Raw genomic sequence first — 22,735 nt, forward strand, 5'->3', positions numbered from 1 at the left:
TGTATCCGCAAAAAGAAAAGGAGTACGTGTGGCACCTTAGAGACTAACAAATTTATTTGAGCATAAGCTTTTGTGAGATACAGCTCACGAAAGCTTATGCTCAAATAAGGTTGTTACAATAGCAGTGTCAGAATGATACATTCATAACAGAAGACCTTATATGATGCCAACTATGATGTAGCATGAAGCACTTACAAAATGGTTTCAAAGTAATATGTAAAAAGAAAAGGAGTACTAGTGGCACCAATTGGTTAGTCTCTAAGGTGCCACTAGTACTCCTTTTCTTTTTGCGAATACAGACTAACACGGCTGCTACTCTGAAAGTAATATGTGCCTACATCTAGTACGCCTGTGTTTTTAAACATTAAAACTAAATGGAAGAATCAAACAGTATTTTCTCTGAGCATGTAACATAGTAGTTTAAAGTAATAATTTAGGGTGCCCTTGAACAGAAAAAAGCTTTCGATACTATGGCTTCAGTGGTTTGTTCATTCTCATTTTCTTACACCAAGTGAAGTGTGTGAAAGAAGGCATTTCTCTTCACTGGATAGCATAGAACTGGAAACATTTGCTGCAAATCCATTTTTATTATGTTAATGGATTCAAAAAATAAGTAAAGATAAATAGAGGTTCTCAATGCCAGGAGGAAAGAAAAGAGAAGTTTTTAACCAAAAATATTCTGCTGTGTGTCAAAAAATGTTTTTGTTGAAAAAAATCCCAACTATAATACCTCAGTCTTATTTGTTTATTTATTACAAGACACATTAATAGTGTTAATTACTTCTGAAATGCTTCTGAAATATCTCTCCTGAACACAAGTGATTCTTAGTGAGTATTAGTGGTTTACAGTTTGATCTTCCTGGCAGACATTTTTAGCTTTAACTAAGCTTGTATGACACTTTATTTCTCTTGCCATTTTGATTCTAATCAAGAACATCTCACTTACCAGCTGTAAAACATTGCTTTGTATTAAATTCTAAAGCTTTTGCTAAGAAGCTATCAGGAGCCATGATTTAATCTGAGTTAATGCCTATACATTTGATTATTCCATTGATTGGTTGTGCCTACTCAAGTCTTAAAAAAACAAATCTAAAACAAATCCCCCAGCAGGCCAGTGGTAGACCAGGGAATAGAACCCAGGTGTCTGGAATCATAGTCTAGTGCCCTACTCTGTAGGCCACATTGCATCATAGAAAGCAGCCTCTTGTGGATCACATTCAAATTGAAAGCACTCTCTACAATACAAATTGAAATTTGGATCCTTGGCTCCTTTGCCAGTTTGCCATTATCTGCAAAAACATGTTTCAACACCTTGGTCAATACTGTATTATCTAGTAAAATGTATCATTCAGTTTAATTTATAAATAATTGTACACACACACACACTCTCTCTCTTTCTCTCTCTCTCTCTCTCTCTCTCTCTCTCTGTCTCTCAAAAACAATGTACGTCCTTTCTCTTATTCCTCCCCCTTTTAGGTCATTGTGGGAAGACTTTTGCCATTTTGGAAAGATTTTTGAATCACAGCTCTTCCAAAACACCATGGTTAGTCATTGTGGATGATGACACCTTAATAAGGTACAAATTACAGTATTTCAGAAATACTGCTCTTAATTTGTATTAATAAGAGTTTTAGAAATATTTATTTTTATTTATACTCCAATAAATAGGAGCACTATCTTTTGCTCCATATATTCCTGGATTCCTTTTAAAAATACAGTTTACTCTTATAAAATCTCCTATAACAAATAATTTATACACATAATAATCTGTCACTACTTTGAAAATGTGACAGTCATACGTTGCAATCTGTTGATAAAAGAGCATATAAGGCATTAGCTGGTTGTGACTAACTTTAAGTTAACACATTTTCTAATACAGTGCATTTTCCTGATGTGGAGTAGATCCCAGAGGATGAGGGCTCCAAACCCATACTTAGTCCTAACGGCCAACCATACCTATGTCTAGGGCTTGGCTTTGTTAGGAAATTGTCATGTTCAAACCTAGAATCTAATTTTCTAAAAAAGAAAAGCCCTAGAAATGTTTACTGTATGTCTCTTTCAAAGTAGATTAGTAAAGTATATTTTGTTATTGCTTTCAAAGAAATATCAAGTCGGTAATTTGAACAGTCATGCAGAAGCGGAAAAATACACATTTACTACTTTACATTCAACACATTTTGAAGGGAAATTAGTGCTGCAGAACTCACATGGAGTAATGGTGATCTCACAGTGATGAATGAGGAATAAATTAAATTTCCTGTTTTGTCGAAAAATACAAATTGTCAAAACCAAAGTGTTTTGCAGAACACCTTGAGTTTAACAACCTTTTGTTGAATCACAGGCAGGCTTCTATCAGAACCCTGTGTGGTTTCCTGGGGCTGCTGGGGAGCCTGGGCTTTTAGGGTCTGTGGACTGCCCCAGAGCCAGGGACTCCAGGGTTTGTAGCTCGGGAGCAGCCCTGCCCTGCGACCTGCTCCAAAAAACCCAGTGCTTCCAGGATCTGCAGCTGTGGGGCAGTCCCACCATGTCTCAGGGCTTCCAGGCCACCATGAAGCTAGGAGCCTAGAAGTCCTGGGACCCAGGTTCTAACAGGGCTCAGCTCCCAACTTGATAGAAGGAACCTCGGGCTCTAGAGGCTTCCAGGTTCAGTGCCATGGAGTCAGGAGCCTGGAAGTCCTGGTACGGACTGCCCAGAGAGTTTAGGGAGCCAGCTGATCCAGCAGTTTGGAAGCTCTGAAGCCCCAGCTCAAGACAATCTGCATAGTGAGTCTGTCCAGGCGCTACAGACCCTAGAAGGCCCAGCAACTACTAACTGAAAAATTGATACAATTGTTGTCAGTTTCACCTCTCCTGTTCAGTGGTAGGTAGTAGTGAAACTGACAAGAATGTCTGTTTCACCCAGCATTTGCCAAGGTCATAGGAAGCATTTTTTGTTCAGAAACACGTTTTCAAATAAAATGTTTCAGACTCCCCAGTTCATGTGTAATTCTCAAATTAGACTGAAACCAGATTTCAAAATATCAAAAATTCCCGTGAACCAAAAATTCCAACTTTTGGACAGTTCATGCCTAATTAAATGAAGCTTAGCAAGTAGCAGGGTCAGTGTGCTATTACTAAGGCTATGTTTAGGTCATGGAAGTCACAGAAGTCATGGAATCCATGACTTCCAGAGGCCACCCTGATATTCTCTGCTTCAGCCTCAGGGGCCGAGGGACTGGAGCTGACAGCCAGCAGGGCCCCGAGAGGCTTCCAGTGACAGGCAAGAGCCTCCTCATGAGGCCCCCTGCAAGGTTCCAGCGACAGGCAACAGCCTCCAGAGGGGGCCCTCCTCAGGGTTCCGGCAACGGGCAACAGCCTTGCGTGGGGGGCGCCTTGAGCGAGCGATTTTGGGTGTCCCATTTTCTGTTTGGGAAATATGGTCACCCTGCAGCTTCCAGCTGCCTCGGGCACAGGGGGAACCCCACAGCTCCCAGTCACCACATTGGCGGGGGAAACCATGTAGCTGCAGCAGGAAAAGTCACAGAAAGGTCACGGCTTCCGTGAATTTTTGTATATTGCCCGTGACCTATCCATGACTTTTAGTAAAAATAACCATGACCAAAATCTTAGCCTTAGCTATTACCTTTCAAAAAAAGAAATCCAGGACAAAATTGAACCAATTAAGAAGCATGACTCAAAAGTTCTGATTAAAACTGAATTTGATACATGTGGCAGAAAATTAGATCAGCATGTTGAAAGACAGTGAATCTGTAACAATTGGCACTTGTTGAGATAGAAAATGAACTTACATTGCTTCTGTGACACTGAGATACAAGAGAACAGGACAAAGCAATCAGATATCAGCGTCATGGGCCCCTGAACATGAGGAAAAATGGGTCAAGACGACAACAACAACATTCTTAAGGTTAAATCATATGACAAAAGAGGAATTTGCGAAGGGCTCGCTATAAGTAATGAGTTTGTTACAGCTGAATTTGCCAGTTACCATACAAGGAAGAGGAGACATTCTACAGACTCTGTATAGGAAAGAGAAATATATGGATTATAAAAATAACAAGATTGCTATAACCTAGTCATGAGAATTGAAAATCAGAAAAAATAAGTTTGTCACAGCCCCAATAAAAATCAGTCGAGTGTTAGGAGTTGATTTATTATTTGGTATCCTGGTAAACTGAAGATTACATGTCAATAATAATTTTACCCTTCCGACTGGAAACAGTGGACTAGACTGAAAAATTGTAACAAAAGATGGCTAGTTTTTAATGGTACTGATTTAAGTGACTCTTAGATTGCATAATAAAGTTGAATTTTTAGACCATTTACATTGCAAGGAACTAGTTTGATAGCACCTACCATCATCTGTACTATAGTAATTTCTCAGCATATTTTCCACACCAGATCACAAAAACTGATGCTCATTACTTTGGAGATTACTGTAAAAAAAAAAAAAAATCACATAATTCCTCATTCTTTTTGACTGAACAAAAGAAAGGACGGGAATTAAAAAGGGAAGAGAATTTAATTATAGCTAATAGATAGCTATTGAAATCTTAATTCTATATGGTATGACTACACTATGATCAATGAAGCTATTATCCAAAGACTGCGTTAATGTTTTGGGGGAGGATATAGTGACTGTGAAGTAAGAATTTTAACAAGTGTTCCAGTTTGTTACCTGTGTTGATGATAAATCATTTGACAAGAGAGATTCCAACTCTGGTTTAGAGAATGAATAATTCAGTTACAAAATCCAGATGTAATTATTCTGCCTTTATAGCAATTTTGAAATGATTTATTAAGCTGTTAAAGGTATCTCTTTTCTCTAAGTACTTTGTGGGATACATCACAACCAGTTTTAAGAGATAAAGGAGTAGTTCAAAAGTATAAAGATATTGCATATAAAGTATGGAAATAAAGGTTATAAAAAGAAGTAGAAATAGAGGTTTAAAAAGAAAAATAGTAGTAAACAGGTTTAGAACCAGACTATTTAGTGTTTAATAGTACCTTACACCATACATATGGAGCAAAGTGCTACCCATTGTGCATAAAGGTATTGAATCTGCCATTTGAAAGGTCGGGGGAACAGCTTTTAAAACAATAGGATCAGATGATTTTTTTTAAAAGAAAAAAATATGGAATGTTTTTATATATACACACATGCAATGATTCCTGTCCATAGTTTGTGGTTGAACTAGAGCAGTGGTTCTCAACCAGGGGTCTGCATACCCCTGGGGGGTAAACAGAGGTCTTCTAAGGGGCACATCAGCTCATCTAGATATTTGCCTAGTTTTACAACAGGCTACATAAAAAAGCACTAGTGAAGTCAGTACAAACTAAAATATCGTACAGACAAACTGAGAAAGTAAGCAATTTTTCAGTAATAGTGTTCTGTGACACTTTTGTATTGCTATGTCTGATTTTGCAAGCAAATAGTTTGTAAGTGAGATAAACTTGGGGTACACAAGACAAATCAGACTCCTGAAAGGGGTAAAGTAGTGTGGAAGAAAGGGGGGAGGGATAGCTCAGTGGTTTGAGCATTAGCCTGCTAAACCCAAGGTTGTGAGTTCAATCCTTGAGGGGGCCATTTAGGGATCAGGGCAAAAATTGGGGATTGGTCTTGCTTTGAGCTGGGGGTTGGACTAGATGACCTCCTGAGGTCCCTTCCATCCCTGATATTCTAAGAGTTGAGAACCACTGAACTAGAGCACCCTTTTTGCAATTTGTGTTAGTTTAGCTGTAAAATCACTTTAGAGTAGCATGAAGAGGCCCAAGCAAGGACTGTCTTTGCTTTGGGATCCTGATCCTACTTAGGACTCTTGTTGTTACTGTCATATAAATAACAATAATAAAATAAGGCCAATTTTGGTACAGATCACTGCAGTACTCTGTTAGCCTTTCAGTCTTCGAAAATTCTGCCTCTCCACCCTTCTTTCAGTGTAGTCTGGAAAAATCCAAGTATACTTTAAAATTGAAGACTGTGTTGCTGCAGAACTAATTGTTTCTTTTGATAAATGTTTCATGAACAATCTAGTTAATCATTTGAAGTATTATGAATTATTTTTCAAAGGAAATGGCCTAATTAGCTTTAAACTTCCATTACCAAGTTCAGATTGCCTGTCTATATCTGATTTAATATATTTTTAATAAAATGGACTCTCATTTTAGTATCTTTAGGCTCCGGAAATTACTCAGCTGCTATGACCCAAATGAACCAGTGTTTCTTGGAGAGCGTTACGGCTACGGATTGGGAACAGGAGGATATAGTTATATCACTGGCGGAGGAGGGTAACTTACTTTATTTCAAATCCTACTGAGAGCTGACTAAACCACTCACTCTTCCAGTGCAAATGTTTTGGAATATTAGAGATAACAAAGAGGTGACAAGAATAATGTTGTTTTATCACATGATATAATGTAAAAAGAAAAGGAGTACTTGTGGCACCTTAGAGACTAACCAATTTATTTGAGCATAAGCTTTCGTGAGCTACAGCTCACTTCATCGGATGCATACTGTGGAAAGTATAGAAGATCTTTTTATACACACAAAGCATGAAAAAATGGGTGTTTACCACTACAAAAGGCTGTAGCTCACGAAAGCTTATGCTCAAATAAATTGGTTAGTCTCTAAGGTGCCACAAGTACTCCTTTTCTTTTCGCGAACACAGACTAACACGGCTGTTACTCTGAAACATGATATAATGTAGTGGCAGTAAAAAGGGGGGGGGGCTTAGAGCACAGTTATTGCCTTTGTTGAGGGAGCATCCCTCTCCCTCTTTGTTTGTCTAGGGTGTGAGTGAAAGTGATTGTCTCCCTTTTGTTTTTTTAACTCATGTTCTGAAGAGGTAGGTGAGCGAGTTCTTTAGTGTTGGTATCAATGGAAGATAGTTTCTCATGTAGAGAGATCACTGCAGATAGATTGTCCAGTCCTTATGGTTGAGAACTATAGTTTCCCAGTGGATCTGGTGAATGATTTGGGTTTCAGCTTAATATATCCATGATCTTCTAGGTTGATCCAAATAACATTAGTGAGACCCATCACTTGTGGTTCTGATCTCTGTCCATTTTGTTTGTTGGGTAGTTGTAGATCCATTATTCTATTTTGATCCATTATTCAGTCCCATGTTCTGAATACCCTTAAAACACATAAAATTGGTATTCTCCTGGAAAAAAATAAATATTATACTAACTCAGTAGACTGTTCATGTGTCCATAAATAAGTAAGACCAATTGGCTGGCATTTTCATTGTCTTGCATAGTGTGGGAATACGCCTATCATTCTTAATTACGCAGAGTTTACCCCTTTCTTAAGAAACCATCTTTTGACGCTGGAGTGCTTGCCAGTTACCAACAGATTTTTTTTATATTTTCTATTGTTTGTTCTGCGATATTGTTTTTCTCTACCTTCAAGAAGCATCAGAGCTGTCTGATACTCAGGTCTGTGAAGATATGTATATAAGATAGCTCACTTCTCCTTCATATCCCTGTTTATTGTTGAGGATATTTCTTGGGAGGTAGTGAGTAAAGTTAAAGATCTTGTATCACTTTGACCATGCCCTTTCTGTTATCAAGTAGTGAGTGGGTTTTTAAATTTGCTAACTTTATACTATTTACTTTATTCTTCTATGACAACTTTTCAACAGCAACACATGCTATTCCAGTCACAAGGCATGGTTATTATAACTCCCTTTTTTCCAAGGTTCTCAATATAGTTGCTCCTTTGCTTGCAAATTGATCATAATACAGCAACATGACTGGTCATGATTATATTTTGCCTCTGCTCTATTCTTTTTCCTGTTTGCCTGCCAGATTGACCTTAAATTGGCACTGCTGTTTCTAAAGCCTTTAACAATTGATCCTGGCAATATTCAAAACTTATTCCTTGAATTTTGTATTGGATGTATCGGAGTCGACACACCAGCTGCCATTTAAGGATACTTCATTAAATACTTAGAATCATAGAATCATAGAATATCAGGGTTGGAAGGGACCCCAGAAGGTCATCTAGTCCAACCCCCTGCTCGAAGCAGGACCAATTCCCAGTTAAATCATCCCAGCCAGGGCTTTGTCAAGCCTGACCTTAAAAACCTCTAAGGAAGGAGATTCTACCACCTCCCTAGGTAACGCATTCCAGTGTTTCACCACCCTCTTAGTGAAAAAGTTTTTCCCAATATCCAATCTAAACCTCCCCCATTGCAACTTGAGACCATTACTCCTCGTTCTGTCATCTGCTACCATTGAGAACAGTCTAGAGCCATCCTCTTTGGAACCCCCTTTCAGGTAGTTGAAAGCAGCTATCAAATCCCCCCTCATTCTTCTCTTCTGCAGTCTAAACAATCCCAGCTCCCTCAGCCTCTCTTCATAAGTCATGTGCTCTAGACCCCTAATCATTTTTGTTGCCCTTCGCTGGACTCTCTCCAATTTATCCACATCCTTCTTGTAGTGTGGGGCCCAAAACTGGACACAGTACTCCAGATGAGGCCTCACCAGTGTCGAATAGAGGGGAACGATCACATCCCTCGATCTGCTCGCTATGCCCCTACTTATACATCCCAAAATGCCATTGGCCTTCTTGGCAACAAGGGCACACTGTTGACTCATATCCAGCTTCTCGTCCACTGTCACCCCTAGGTCCTTTTCCGCAGAACTGCTACCTAGCCATTCGGTCCCTAGTCTGTAGCGGTGCATTGGATTCTTCCATCCTAAGTGCAGGACCCTGCACTTATCCTTATTGAACCTCATCAGATTTCTTTTGGCCCAATCCTCCAATTTGTCTAGGTCCTTCTGTATCCTATCCCTCCCCTCCAGCGTATCTACCACTCCTCCCAGTTTAGTATCATCTGCAAATTTGCTGAGAGTGCAATCCACACCATCCTCCAGATCATTTATGAAGATATTGAACAAAACCGGCCCCAGGACCGACCCCTGGGGCACTCCACTTGACACCGGCTGCCAACTAGACATGGAGCCATTGATCACTACCCGTTGAGCCTGACAATCTAGCCAGCTTTCTACCCACCTTATAGTGCATTCATCTAGCCCATACTTCCTTAACTTGCTGACAAGAATACTGTGGGAGACCGTGTCAAAAGCTTTGCTAAAGTCAAGAAACAATACATCCACTGCTCTCCCTTCATCCACAGAACCAGTAATCTCATCATAAAAGGCGATTAGATTAGTCAGGCATGACCTTCCCTTGGTGAATCCATGCTGACTGTTCCTGATCACTTTCCTCTCATGTAAGTGCTTCAGGATTGATTCTTTGAGGACCTGCTCCATGATTTTTCCAGGGACTGAGGTGAGGCTGACTGGCCTGTAGTTCCCAGGATCCTCCTTCTTCCCTTTTTTAAAGATTGGCACTACATTAGCCTTTTTCCAGTCATCCGGGACTTCCCCCGTTCGCCACGAGTTTTCAAAGATAATGGCCAAGGGCTCTGCAATCACAGCCGCTTTTTATAATTGCATTTTTATTAGATAGTTTCAGAGGAGGGAAAAAGAGATGAGTATTCAGTTCATATAAAAACACACACAGCTTCAAACAAAAGACTAAATTATGTAAATACAGGATTTCTGAATACTCTATATATCCTATGTATACTCGCCATTTCTCCAAACGGAGTTCTCCCCTCACCCTGCATCAAGAAATAATGTGTGGAGGTAAGGGACAAGTAAGGATCACTAGCAAGTAAAATGTTGGGTAATTAAGATTTTCTGTAATTAAATAAATCACATCATAATTTGATCTTACTATTTAGAATAAATATGTCTCAGAAAAATCCTCATTAAGAATTCAAGCCTGAATGCTATCTTCTCACATCTTTCAGTTTCCCAAATACTGTACACCAGTGGACTACATTCCATGTTGTGATTTTATTCCACTGAGCAAGACTTAATAAATGGAAATTGTTTACAGTTATTCAACTATATTGCTAATGAGTGTCTCATACTTTCTGTTTGCTTTTATTGTTTAGGATGGTTTTCAGCAGAGAAGCAATTCAAAAACTACTTGCTAGTAAATGCCAGTGTTACAGCAATGATGCTCCAGATGATATGGTCCTTGGAATGTGTTTCAGTGGTTTAGGAATCCCCATAACACATTGTCCACTTTTCCATCAGGTGAGAGACACATTTTTACAAGTATTGAAAATTGATATTTATTTAACTTATTCATTTAAAGTACACCCAACTCCTTAAAATCCCATATAAATTGGACCATACCAATAATTTTAAACTGTCTCAATCTCAGACATTCCCACTACAACCCCCGCCTCGCTCACACCTTCCACCCAGAGAAAGTCTGATAAAACAGATAAAGTAGATTTTAAAAAATGTAAAATGTGGGCAAATATCCATTTTAATAGTGCTACAGAGGTGTCTCAGTCCCACTTCCCCAGCAATGACAAGGATTTAGGACTAAATTTAGCTGGTTAGGCACCTAGTGGGATTTTCTAAAATGATGAAGTGCCTAAGTCTGATTGGAAGTGCTTTTGAAAATACTATTCTGTGTCTGTCTGCCTCTTTAGGCACCTAACTACCTTTAAAAATCTGGCCCTTAAATACTGCAGTGATGGGTCCTATAGAAAAACCCCAGATACATGAATATTTACAAACTCTAACAGTAGTCTCATCCTATCTATATTTGCTACGGGAAAGTCTTAAAAGTTGAGGAAGTAGAGTGGCAAAAATTGTTTTCACTAGCAGAGAACTGTAAAAACCAGCAGGCACAAGAGCAAGCGAAAGTAAAAAGGGGGAGAAGGTCATGTGGTATGGGGGTAGGAGAAGATATGCTGTTTAAAAGGATCCAAATTGTACATATTTTGGAAATGTTTTTGAGGGGAGAGTACCCAAGACTCCCATCTGATTCACAGATTTAAAATCTCCAGAAAATTTAATTCCTTGTTTTGTCATCGGTGTACCTAACCATTTTTTCTAGTTTATTTAATTTATAAAATTTAGCAAAATTGAAATCCATCCTCATTTGTTACATTATTTCATATCACCTTTAGTTTATAAATCTATTCAGATATTCTTTCAGAAGGCTAATATCAAAAAAATTCCAAAGTTCACAATGCTTTTTAAGACCGCTTACCTCCTGGACATTTTGTCAACTTTCCTAACAGATCAATTAATGATTTTGATTCCTTGTAGATCTGCGATGTGACTTTTTGCCAGGAAATCATCTTTTTAGATTAATACATACCAATAAAAAAAATTGGTAAAAATACCTTTTTCCTTCGTCAGACATTTGATTCCTGATGATAGAGCAAGCAAAATATGAATGATTATCATTTTTTATTTCCTAAAATTAATGGCTACCTGTACTATATTTTTTAAATAGGTGTAAATATATATTTAATTATATAGGGTTACATTGTGTCTTATTCTGTATGCTCGGGCAACAAGTAAGGAGGCATAAAGTGCTCTTTTCCTCCTTAGTGCAAGTGTGCTGTACCACTGATTGCTGCATATGTGGATAAACAGTCTCCACAGAGCTGCAGCATTCTCCACTCACACAGATGGGTGAAGGAGCAGTGGAGCCTTGTCTCTGCCCATCAGTGTGCCCAGCAGTCTAGTTATGCAAGGGCATGGGGAGTATATGCTGCAACAAGTATAGATAGACTGACCCATCGCAGTTTACTTCCTCACAGGAGTAGCAGGGAGGAGGGGCAATAGATTGTAACTCAAGGAGTCACAGACTCCCTCTTGGGTTCCTGCCTGCAACAACTCTGCCCTTTACTCTGGGACAGATTGCAAACTGATAATCAGGCTGGACACACAACAGGCTGCTATGTTTAGACACACATGCTTGGCTCATATGCTCTTAAACTCCTCTTGCTCCCTAGGTAGGCTTCAGGCACCACCTCTGGCTTAGCATTTGGGCACTGTAAAAAATATCTAACTAGCACAGTTGGTGATAATTGTATACAGTAATTGAGTCCCCAGAGCATGAAATAAAGGAAAATAGAGAGAGCGCAATCAGGAGAGTAGTATATAAGCATCTATGATGAGATACAGAGTCATACATTTTAAGTCAGAGTTATCTAAAGTAATCTGAAATATAAAGAATGTTGTAATTAATACAGATGCAGTTAAAGCAAATTTGTTCCTTATCAAGACAGCAGAGGGTTTATATAAATTTCAAAGTAAAACTACTGAAAGAGGGTTTTTTGCCAGGCTCAAGTGAGAGTAGTTCAATAATTGTCTATGTCAAAATAAATTTCTTAAGGTCATCAAATCCATAGATATTCTCCAATGCTGAGATTTTCAAAGTGCCTCAGGGTATTAGACTCCCTCTTGGCTCTTCAGTGGTTGTTTTGTTTTTTAAATAAGCATTTCAGTAACTTAAATATCAAAGAAGAAAATCCCAAGAACAGGATTTTGTTAATGTCAAATTGTATTACCTGATTGTAGGAAAGGAATATACAAAGTATGGCATGAAAGCACTATGGAGCATTCATTAATACATCCATCAGTAATGAAAGCATACAATAGCTTGTAAATCAATTTTTAGCTTAGCTTCCTTAATATGCTGTTCTCCTTTTCTCTTATGTTTGTCACTGTAGAAAAAGAAAAACATTTTTACATTACTTATTTCTTTGTCAGCAAGACACTAAAGTGTTGAGAGAGAATAAAATCTTATTTTGGGAGTTTATATACATTTTTACTGAAATCCTCTTTAGTATAAATCTAATTGCAAAGGACGAATTTAAATATTTTAATCGGAACAACTGCAATTGAAACCTGTTTTACATAAGTGCTTTGCTCATATTCCATTGAATTCTTGTAGGGAAAATCATAGAATCACAGAAGATTAGGGTTGGAAGAGACCTCAGAAGGTCTAGTCCAACCCCCAGTTCAAAGCAGGACCAACACCAACTAAATCATCCCACCCAGCCAAGGCTTTGTCAAACTGGGCCTTAAAAACCTTTAAGGATGGAGACACCACCTCCCTAGGTAACCCATTCCAGTGCTTCACCACCCTCCTAGTGAAATAGTAAAAAGAAAAGGAGTACTTGTGGCACCTTAGAGACTGACAAATTTATTTGAGCATAAGCTTTCATGAGCTACAGCTGACTTCATCCGATGCATTCAGTGAAATAGTGTTTCCTAATAGACCTCCCCCACTACAATTTGAGACCATTGCTCCTTGTTCTGTCATCTGCCACCACTGAGAACAGCTGAGCTACATCCTCTTTGGAACCCCCTTTCACATAGTTGAAGGCTGCTATCAAATCCCACTTCGCTCTTCTCTTCTGCAGACTAAACAAGCCCAGTTCCCTCAGCCTCTCCTCATAAGTCATGTGTCCCAGCCCCTTGATCATTTTCGTTGCCCTCCACTGGGGGCAATACTCCAGATGTGGCCTCACCAGTGCAGAATAGAGGGGAATAATCACTTCCCTTGATCTGCTGGCAATGCTCCTATTAAAGCAGCCTTATATGCCATTAGCCTTCTTGACAACAAGGGCACACTGCTGACTCATATCCAGCTTCTCATCCACTGTAATCCCCAGGTCCTTTTCTGCAGAACTGCTGCTTAGCCAGTCGGTCCCCAGCCTGTAGCGGTGCATGGGATTCTTCCTTCCTAAGCGCAGGACTCTGCACTTTTCCTTGTTGAACTTCATCAGATTTCTTTTGGCCCAATCCTCCAATTTGTCTAGGTCACTCTGGACCCTATCCCTACCCCCTAGCATATCTACCTCTCCCCCCAAAAGTTTTTTTTAACAAACAAAAGTGAATACTTCTGTTGCACTGAGAAGTCAGCCACATTTGGGTTGGTTTTGATTCTGTCTCCTTGAATGTAGCTGACAGAGGGTAACAATGTGAAGATATCTGGCAAAGGAGTAATATCTCCTGGAATCAATTATCTTTTTCATCATAGGAGCCTCACATTTTCACAATTACTCTGTATGGTGGTAGCGTCTTGGACTTATTATCCTGCCACATTGACAGTTCTGGCATCCAGCATTTAGAACTGGAGCAAAAAGAATGACCCTAACCTTAGGTTTCTCTTCGTAGAATCCAAGCAGTGCATAAAATAGGGACATATTATAAAATGTTTCCTCCCCAATTTTAAAACAAGTTTCTGTCATTTGGCCCAAATTACTTACCCTAACAGCAGTCCTCTGTTTGATCCTATATATGTACCAGTGTTCAAACAAACACTATATGCACTTATTTCAGTGCAGGATCATATTGTGTGTGTTTGTTTAAAAAAATTAAAATATTTTAATTTAATTTTACTAGATTTGTTGTGAACGTTAGAGGCCTAAAGGTATGCAATGTCCTTTTTTACACAAAGAAACACAATGTGGTCCTGCACTGAAATAAGAGTGCACAGTGTTTTGGTCTATATATTGGCATGTATGTAAGGGATCATATGAGGGAATGCTACTATGGTAAATAATTTTGGGCCAGATCACAGAAATTTGTGACTAGGTTGGGTGTTGAGACAAGAATGAGAGATATCAACGTATGCCATGCAAACTGTCCCTTATGGTAAACATACCACACAGCCATGGCCAATAGCTATAACCAATAGATCCTGCAAGTTATTCCATGCAGGCAAACCATATGCCCATAGATGGACTGTTGAACAAAAATGTATACAAAAAACAAGTTACAGGATCACAAAATAATAACCAAACAAAATAAAAAACACAGCAATTTTCAGCTGATGTGACCACATAGTGATGTTGGAGGTAAGATTGACTTTCAACATTTTTTAAATTATAGTACATACTGAAAAACCTATATTAAAAGAAAACTATTTTGGACTTTAGTGCAAAGTCAAATGCTAAAAATTAGGAAATGCCAGATTTATGGTTGCCCATATAACCTTAATTCTACCTCTTTGTGCATCCATGCTATGCACTGAAACCCTGATCCTGTACAGAAAATAAATGGGTGCAAGATAAAGCCTTGGATGAGATGGGAGTCCTGTTAAAAAACTTTATATAATAATGTACTTAAACACTGTATCATAATGCTTATTTGCAAGGGAGAAGATTTGAGATTACACAGGCAACCACAAATGTGGCATTTCTTAACTTTAAAGTGTTGGTCTTTACAACCTTTGCAACCTTTTCTTAACATTTTTAATGTAGTTTCCTATGTTTTTCTTAAAAGGAAGAATGTGAAAATAAATATATTATGTACAATTGTAATAACACCCCCCATACGGACACAAAATCATGCATCAGCAGCAGCATTTGAACCCTGACCCTTCAGCCTGCAGCACAGACTTCAACCATTTGACAGGAAAAACTGTGATCCTAAAGAAGAATATGCTTGAGGAGATTGTTGTTGAGAGCTCAGACTGTCTTTCCCTTTCCTCCCAGGAAGGACCTGAGGGAGCTCTTGTTATGTGGTGCCCCCACAGTGGGGATGTGGGTTGCTGGGGCCAGAGCCTGCCTCAGCATTCCTCTTGCTGCCCCACGTCCCGCAGCTGCTCCTGCAGCTCCAAAGCATTTAAAAAATCAGTGTTGCAGCAGTTGTAGCAGCACTTCAGAATGCTTGTGTTTAGTTATTATTTTGGCATTCTGTCAAAAATTTCCTGAGGAAACGCAACTGAGAGAAGAGAAATGACAATTTTCAAAAATCTCTCAGCAAAACTTAAATGGAATTTCATAGGACAAAGAAAAAAGAGACTTCTCTAGCCCAAGGGCTTTCCTCCTGCCCCAGTTCAAAGGTGTGCTGCATCAACATAAAAGCTTCTCAAAGAAGGGTTGTAAGAATCTTTTGTGGTGGAATGTGTTAGGCAACCTACGTGTGTGTATGTGTGTGTATGTATATATATATTGAGAGCAATTAGCTTCTAGCAACCCCTAAAATAAAGCTATAAAAAGTTAATGCTAGTTTTGGGATTATCTGGGATAAGAAGGTCTGGAGTTGAGTTGTGAATAAAGAGAACAACTAGAAAAAGTACTTGGCATGGATTTTTTCACTAAGTTTTATTTGTTTTTGGTGTGCCTGGCCAGTTAAGATTATCCCTCATTTCCATGTCTGTCATATTCCCAACTTGGCAAAGACTGAAATCAGATAGTCATGAAATAATTTCAATATGATAATTTCTAAACTGGCAGGTCCCCTCAAAACAAACAAACTGACTATGAGTTCATTCTATATTATTTTAAACTTTTGCAGCTTGGTACAACATGAAAAATGTAATTGAAAGCATAATACAAACATTTGTGAAAATATTCTAGCTGTTTCCCTCTACTCTTACATGTTATAACAAGGGCCGTTGATTAATCGCAGTTAACACGTGATTAACTCAAAAAAATTAATAGCAATTTTAATCACACTTTAAACAATTGAAATGTATTAAATATTTTTAGATGTTTTTCTACATTTTCAAATATATTGATTTCAATTACAACACAGAATACAAAGTGTCCAGAGGTCTATTATTATTTTTCATTACAAATATTTGCACTGTAAAAATGATAAACAAAAGAAATAGTATTTTTGAATTCACCTCATACAAGTACTGTAGTGTAATCTCTTTATTGTGAAAGTGCAATTTACAAATATATCTATTTTTTGTTACATAACTGCATCCCCAAAAACAATATAAAACTTTTGAGCCTACAAGTCCACTCAGTCCTACTTCTTGTTCAGCCAGTCGCTAAGATAAACAAGTTTGTTTACATTTACAGGAGCTAATGCTGCCCACTTCTTATTTACAGTGTCAGCTGAAAGTGAGAAAAAGACAATTTTGGAGCCAGCTTTGCAAGATATTTACGTTCCAGATATGCTAAACATTCATATGCCCCTACATGCTTCGGCCACCATTCCAGAGGACATGCTTCCATGCTGATAACACTTGTTAAAAAAAAATGCGTTAATTAAATGTGACTGAACTCCTTGGGGGAGAATTGTATGTCTCCTGCTCAGTTTTATCCGCATTCTGCCATATATTTCATGTTCTAGCAATCTTGGATGATGCCCCAGCACATGTTGTTCGTTTTAAGAACACTTTCACCACAGATCTGACAAAATGCAAAGAAGGCACCAGTGTGAGATTTTTAAAGATAGCTAAAGCATTCAACCCAAGGTTTAAGAATCTGAAGTGCCTTCCAAAATCTGAGATGGATGGGGTGTGGAGCATTCTCTCAGAAGTCTTAAAAGTGCAACGCTCCAATGTGGAAACTACAGAACATGAACCACCAAAAAAGAAAATCAGCCTTCTGCTGGAGGCACCTGACTTAGATGATGAAAATGAACATGCATCGGTCTGCACTTCTTTGGATTGTTATCGAGCAAAACCAGTCATCAGCATGGACACGTCCTCTGGAATAGTGGTTGAAGCATGAAGGGACATAGGAATCTTCAGTGCATCTGGCACGTAAATATCTTGTGACGCTGGCTACAACAGTGCTACACAAACGCCTGTTCTCACTTTCAGGTGACATTGTAAACAAGAAGCAGGCAGCATTATCTGCTGCAAATGTAAAGAAACTTGTTTGTCTGAGCGATTGGCTGAACAAGAAGTAGGACTGAGTGTACTCATAGGCTCTAAAGTTTTCCATTGTTTTATTTTTGAATGCAGTTATTTTTTGTACATAATTCTACATTTGCACGTTCAACTTTCATGATAAAGAGATTGCACTACAATACTTGTATTAGGTGAATTGAAAAATACTATTTCTTTTGTTTTTTACAATGCAAATATTTGTAATAAAAAATATAAAGTGAACACTGTACACTTTGTATAGTGTTGTAATTGAAATCAATATATTTGAAAATGTAGAAAACACCCAAAATATTTAAATAAATGGTATTCTATTATTAACAGCGCGATTAATTTTTTTAATCACTTGACAACCCTAGTTATAACCTTGTCTAGCTGAGTAGTAGGACTCAAACACCATGATGATTGTAGTCCTTAAAAGTCAGATACACGAATATAGATTAATGCAAGCCAGTCAGTTTAATAGTACTATGTAAAAATGACTGCAATCTTTATGGAATATTTTACTGTAATACTATATTACTGATGTCAGAACATTTGAGATGAGAAGTCTATTTAGTGATGATTCTTTATCCAAAATTCACTTTACTGTTCTAAAACATTTTTTAAACCAGTGAGAACTAGCATTTTTGTTTTATCCTCCCATCTTAGGCAAGACCAATGGACTATCCAAAGGACTACCTTGCTCACCAAATTCCAATATCATTTCACAAGCATTGGAACATTGATCCCGTGAAGGTGTATTTCACATGGCTGGCACCAAAGATGGAAGATTCATTTACTGAAAAGAAACAGAGACGTATTAGGGAAGATTTATAATATATAAAATATTTTAAATCTCAGTAATGTACTGCAGATTAGTGAGAGACAGGCTGTACTGTAGTTTCGGTGTTGTGTTGTACTACTTGTCTGCCATATTGCATAGAACCCTAAATGTTTCAATCCATTACGTGTTACACTTGTTAGAAAAGGAAGAGGGAACCAGCTTGAGTGTGTGTGTGTGTGGTTTGAGGATTTATTGTTGGAAATACCTTGAGTTTTGAATCTTGTGACCATTGTATTTAACATTTTAAACGTTGTATACAGTATGTGTGTGTGTTCCCATTTGGAATTCTCTGTCAAACACCAGCAATTCACATTTCTCTTTTCCTCACTGTCTAATAGTGGCCTAAGTTCTATATTTAGGGGCCTAATTCTAAAAGGTACTGAATACCTACACTTCCCAATGACTTCAGAGGAACTTCTGGGTTCTTGAAATCAGTCAGAATCAGGCCTTAGGTAATGAAAGGGTAGGGAGGTGTGACTGTTTTAACAAACAGTGGTCTGGAAGGAAAATGTCATGTACTGTGCTTTGTATAGTTTCCAAATAGAGATGTGGCGGATGCATGGGACAGATCCAAAGGAAGGTCTGGGATTCTTAAACTGATTACAAGATGTTGCCATGATTCATTAAAAAAACCTAGGTGACAGTTTCTATCTTTGGCAAATATAAATGTTTGTCTCTTAAGGAATTTTGAAAATCTAATGGTTAGATATTTATAATGTGCATATCACCATCGTGTCTAAGTGCCAAGCTAAAAATTAGTTTGTAACATCCACAATTTATATCATCTGCAGTATACATAGTAAAAAAATACAACTAAGTAATATAATGCATATAATATTAACATGTAAAGAGTGCTGCATATTTGACTTTGTTTGTTTTCTATGTATAATTCAGTTTTGTAAAGATATTTGAATAAAATCTGGCTTTAGTATGTTCTAAACTAATTTTTATACAGTAAAGGATTTTTTCCTTTTAAGACAACAGCATATCGTGTATATATGCTGTTATCTAACTTTGCTTGCTATGTTGTAACCAAATGCAGGGTCTTAAAGCCATATTACTGAAATTGTTTATTTGTACACGTTTTACAATATTTTCTGTAGTTCAGCACTTGTTTCAGTTCCAAAGTAATGCAGTACTTACTCCAAGTCTAAATGGGGAAGTAATTCGGTAATCACTGAGAAGTATGCACCTTTTGTGAACGTAGCTTGTGGATTTTTAAGCATTTGAACAGTGCTCACATTCATAGTGGTTTAGAAGAATGTTGATATAGGTGTAACCAACATAATGTAACTTTTTCTTACCAATATCAGTGCCTTGAACAGTAGACATTTCTACTGATACCAGAGCTACATTCTTTGGTACCGTGGATGTATTGTTAATTAGGTTTACTGTTTAGAACTGCGTGAGCCTAAAACTGAATAAAAACATACTTGTTTAGATTTTTGAGTGCATTGTTCCCATCCTTCTTCAAAGACCAAATACACTTTGGAATGTTTAAACTCATCCAGTACTCCTTGTGGTAAATACACCACAGGATATTATAAAGTTAACAAAACAGAGGTCAGTAGCACCAAAAGAAAAAGAGTTCAAACAGTGTTATTCTTTCTGGTTCCTGACCTCTTTCTCCAGTCCACGCTGGTTGGCTGTGTCTCTTTCTGTGCAAATGGTAAAGGCAGATTACAAACTCTGTTTGTTCAGTGCCTAGCACAATGGGTTCCTGGTGCTAATGCAAAACAAATAATACACAGTATCACCAGACGGGTCGGAGGGCACTATGATTTAACCATCCAAAAAAACCTAAAACCACACCTACCTATATAAGACACTCCAATGCACATACTCCTCCTAGGGAGAAGGAGAAAGAACAAATACATGACAAATGTTAGTTACATTGCTTAATTAATGCACTAGTGGAAGGCACTCAGATACCACGGTGATGAGCACAATATAGGAACATAAACAGAAAGAATCGCTTTCCAGCCAGAACTTCCCTCCAGAACTGCAAACAAAGCAGCTTCTTAAAGTCTCTGCCTTATTTTGCCATTACCCTAGCTTTTACTGCAATTCTTTGAGATGGCTATGAGTATTGTGGAGGTTGGAATTGGGGGAGACTTCTGTTGCAGTCCTGAACCTTCAGGTCCTAAGATCAAACACCTAGAAAAGTCAGAGCAAGCGTTGACTCTTTAAACTAGGTGTTATTGAGAATAGAGGGTACAGATATAATTTCAGTGTTTGGTGGAACAGGGGATGAGGTGCTAAGGGAAGTCATATTGTTCCAATGGCTCTCAACCTTTCCAGACTACTGTACCCCTTTCAGGAGTCTGATTTGTCTTGCATACCCCAAGTTAAACCTCACTTAAAAACTACTTGCTTACAAGATCAGACATAAAAATACTAAAGTGTCACAGCACACTGTTACTGAAAAATTGCTTACTTTCTAATCTTTACCATATAATTATAAATCAATTTGAATATAAATATTGTACTTACATTTCATGTATAGTGTATAGAGCAGTATAAATAAGTGTCTGTGAAATTTTAGTTTGTACTGACTTGGCTAATGCTGTATATATAGCCTATTGTCAAACTAGGCAAATATCTAGAAGAGTTGATGTACCCCCTGGAAGACCTCTGCGTACCCCCAGGGAGTATGCGTAGCCCTGGTTGAGAACCACTATATTAGACTATGGGATGGGGAGGGAGCCCTTAGAACATAGAAAAAAATGTTTTTCCTCCACTGAGTGTAATTCTATGCCCTGTGTTATGCAGATCAGATTAGATCATTTTAACAATCTCTTTACTGCGTTGGTAAACTATTTTTGAAAGCCTCAGAAGTAGTAATTGACAATACACAGAACCCCATCTTCTCTGCCCCCAAGACATAGTGCTGCATCTTATTAATTATCAGCAGAAAGTGTCTCTTATGAGAAAGGCAAAAGCACAAAAAAAAACCTTTTCTCCAAGGAGAAAAAATTCAAGTCTTTCAAGATTTTTCAGCGGTTACTTTGAAGCAGAGAAGAGAAATAGGGAAGACAGAGAATTAAAGAGAGCTTGATCTAAATGAGGCTTTCCATTTTAAATTCACTTTTATCTAGCAAAGCAAGAATGTTAGTATCTGAAAACTAAATATGGGGGAAAGCGCTTCAGTCCCTGGGACTCTGTTAAAATTGAAACAAGCAGAGAATTCTGAGGTGGATCAAGAGGCTTATCAATGGCAAAGTATAGAGGAGGAGTTTGGGACTCAGCTTTGCGGGAAGCAGAGGAAGATTAAGCATTGAATGTGTCCATAATTCCCTTTCCAAGAAGTTTAAGAACCATGGCATAAGAAAATCTGGGAATGGTTATGGAAAACTTAACCTGACAAATACTTAGTCAACAGGTACTAAGTTATCTGGCTTCCTTTTATTCAATTCTCTGAATCTAGCGGTTAATTATACCTTGTTTTGAGTATTACAGGCAATCTTCATAGTAGAAAAATGTTGACATATCAGTACCATTAATATAGTAGGGCACATGCAACACATCACAAAGACCACCACAAAAATGAGAGATCAGAGCTCTTTGTTCACATTGACGGAACTTGGAGCACTCAGCCATCTATCAAGACTTAACTCCCAGTGAACTGTGGGTTGTTGGACTAGATGGTTTAACTATGTAATAGAAAATACATTTTGATCCAAACAGTATGTTATGGAGAGCAAAAGATTTGCTTCTTTTGATCAAATTCTGAATACGGTGTATAAATACTATAAAATATTTTTAATGAGTAAGTGCCATTCTTGTTGACCAGCAATTTTTTTCAAATAGGTGGCTGAACTCTCCCTGAAAATGGGAAATGCTTTTGATCAGAGAAATGTCTGATCCCATGGAAACAAATATTGCTTACTTTATAAGTCAGTGTTTTGTTTTCTATTTGCATGTTGCCCAGAATGTAGCATATCTTTCTCTTAGATGTGCTGTCTTTCCAAATTATAATTTAGTAGCAGAATTATTATGGAGTGTTTTGATTAGCCTTTGAACAAATCTACATTTGATCAGGACAAAAGATCAAAAACATGTTGCTATGAATTGTCCATTATCTTCTAATCAGCAGATAATAGGACACATAGTTTCAAATTAAACTTTGATTAGTTGTTCGTCAACCACGTTTGTCTTAAGAAATGATCCTGAAAAGAACATCCTAGAAATTGTAAGCACAGATTGAAATAAAGGGTCTGGAGTTTGAAGCCAGGAAGTTCAATATTATTTATTTTTCAAGCAATAGATGTAGTTTAGTATAAAAGGGATAGTTATTTTGGTGGGATGGACTATACAAGTGCAATGTTGCATGTGGTTTTGATGATTGTTCTGTCCATAACGTATTCATCCCAACATGTGCTATGCATTTATGTAGTGAAAAAAAAATCTTGGTAACTCTAGAAAATGTAAGCAATTAA

The 22,735-nt window shown here is 37.8% G+C and overlaps 1 protein-coding gene across 2 annotated transcripts in view; it reads left to right on the top strand.

Moving 5' to 3' along the window:
- The window catches only part of B3GLCT (beta 3-glucosyltransferase), a 135,339-nt gene extending 114,638 nt beyond the window's left edge, over positions 1-20,701 (top strand). The window contains exons 12-15 of one of the 2 annotated variants that reach the window (XM_074959303.1): positions 1,477-1,576; positions 6,166-6,285; positions 9,969-10,113; positions 18,122-20,701. In XM_074959303.1, the coding sequence (XP_074815404.1) occupies positions 1,477-1,576; positions 6,166-6,285; positions 9,969-10,113; positions 18,122-18,289 (533 nt within the window). In that variant the 3' untranslated portion in view covers positions 18,290-20,701. The remainder of the gene's footprint in view (positions 1-1,476; positions 1,577-6,165; positions 6,286-9,968; positions 10,114-18,121) is intronic. The other variant, XM_074959293.1, reaches the window with a different exon arrangement.
- The last annotated feature ends 2,034 nt before the right edge of the window (positions 20,702-22,735 follow it).

This window comes from Natator depressus, chromosome 1, assembly GCF_965152275.1.
Source record: "Natator depressus isolate rNatDep1 chromosome 1, rNatDep2.hap1, whole genome shotgun sequence".
Taxonomy (NCBI): Eukaryota; Metazoa; Chordata; order Testudines; family Cheloniidae; genus Natator; species Natator depressus.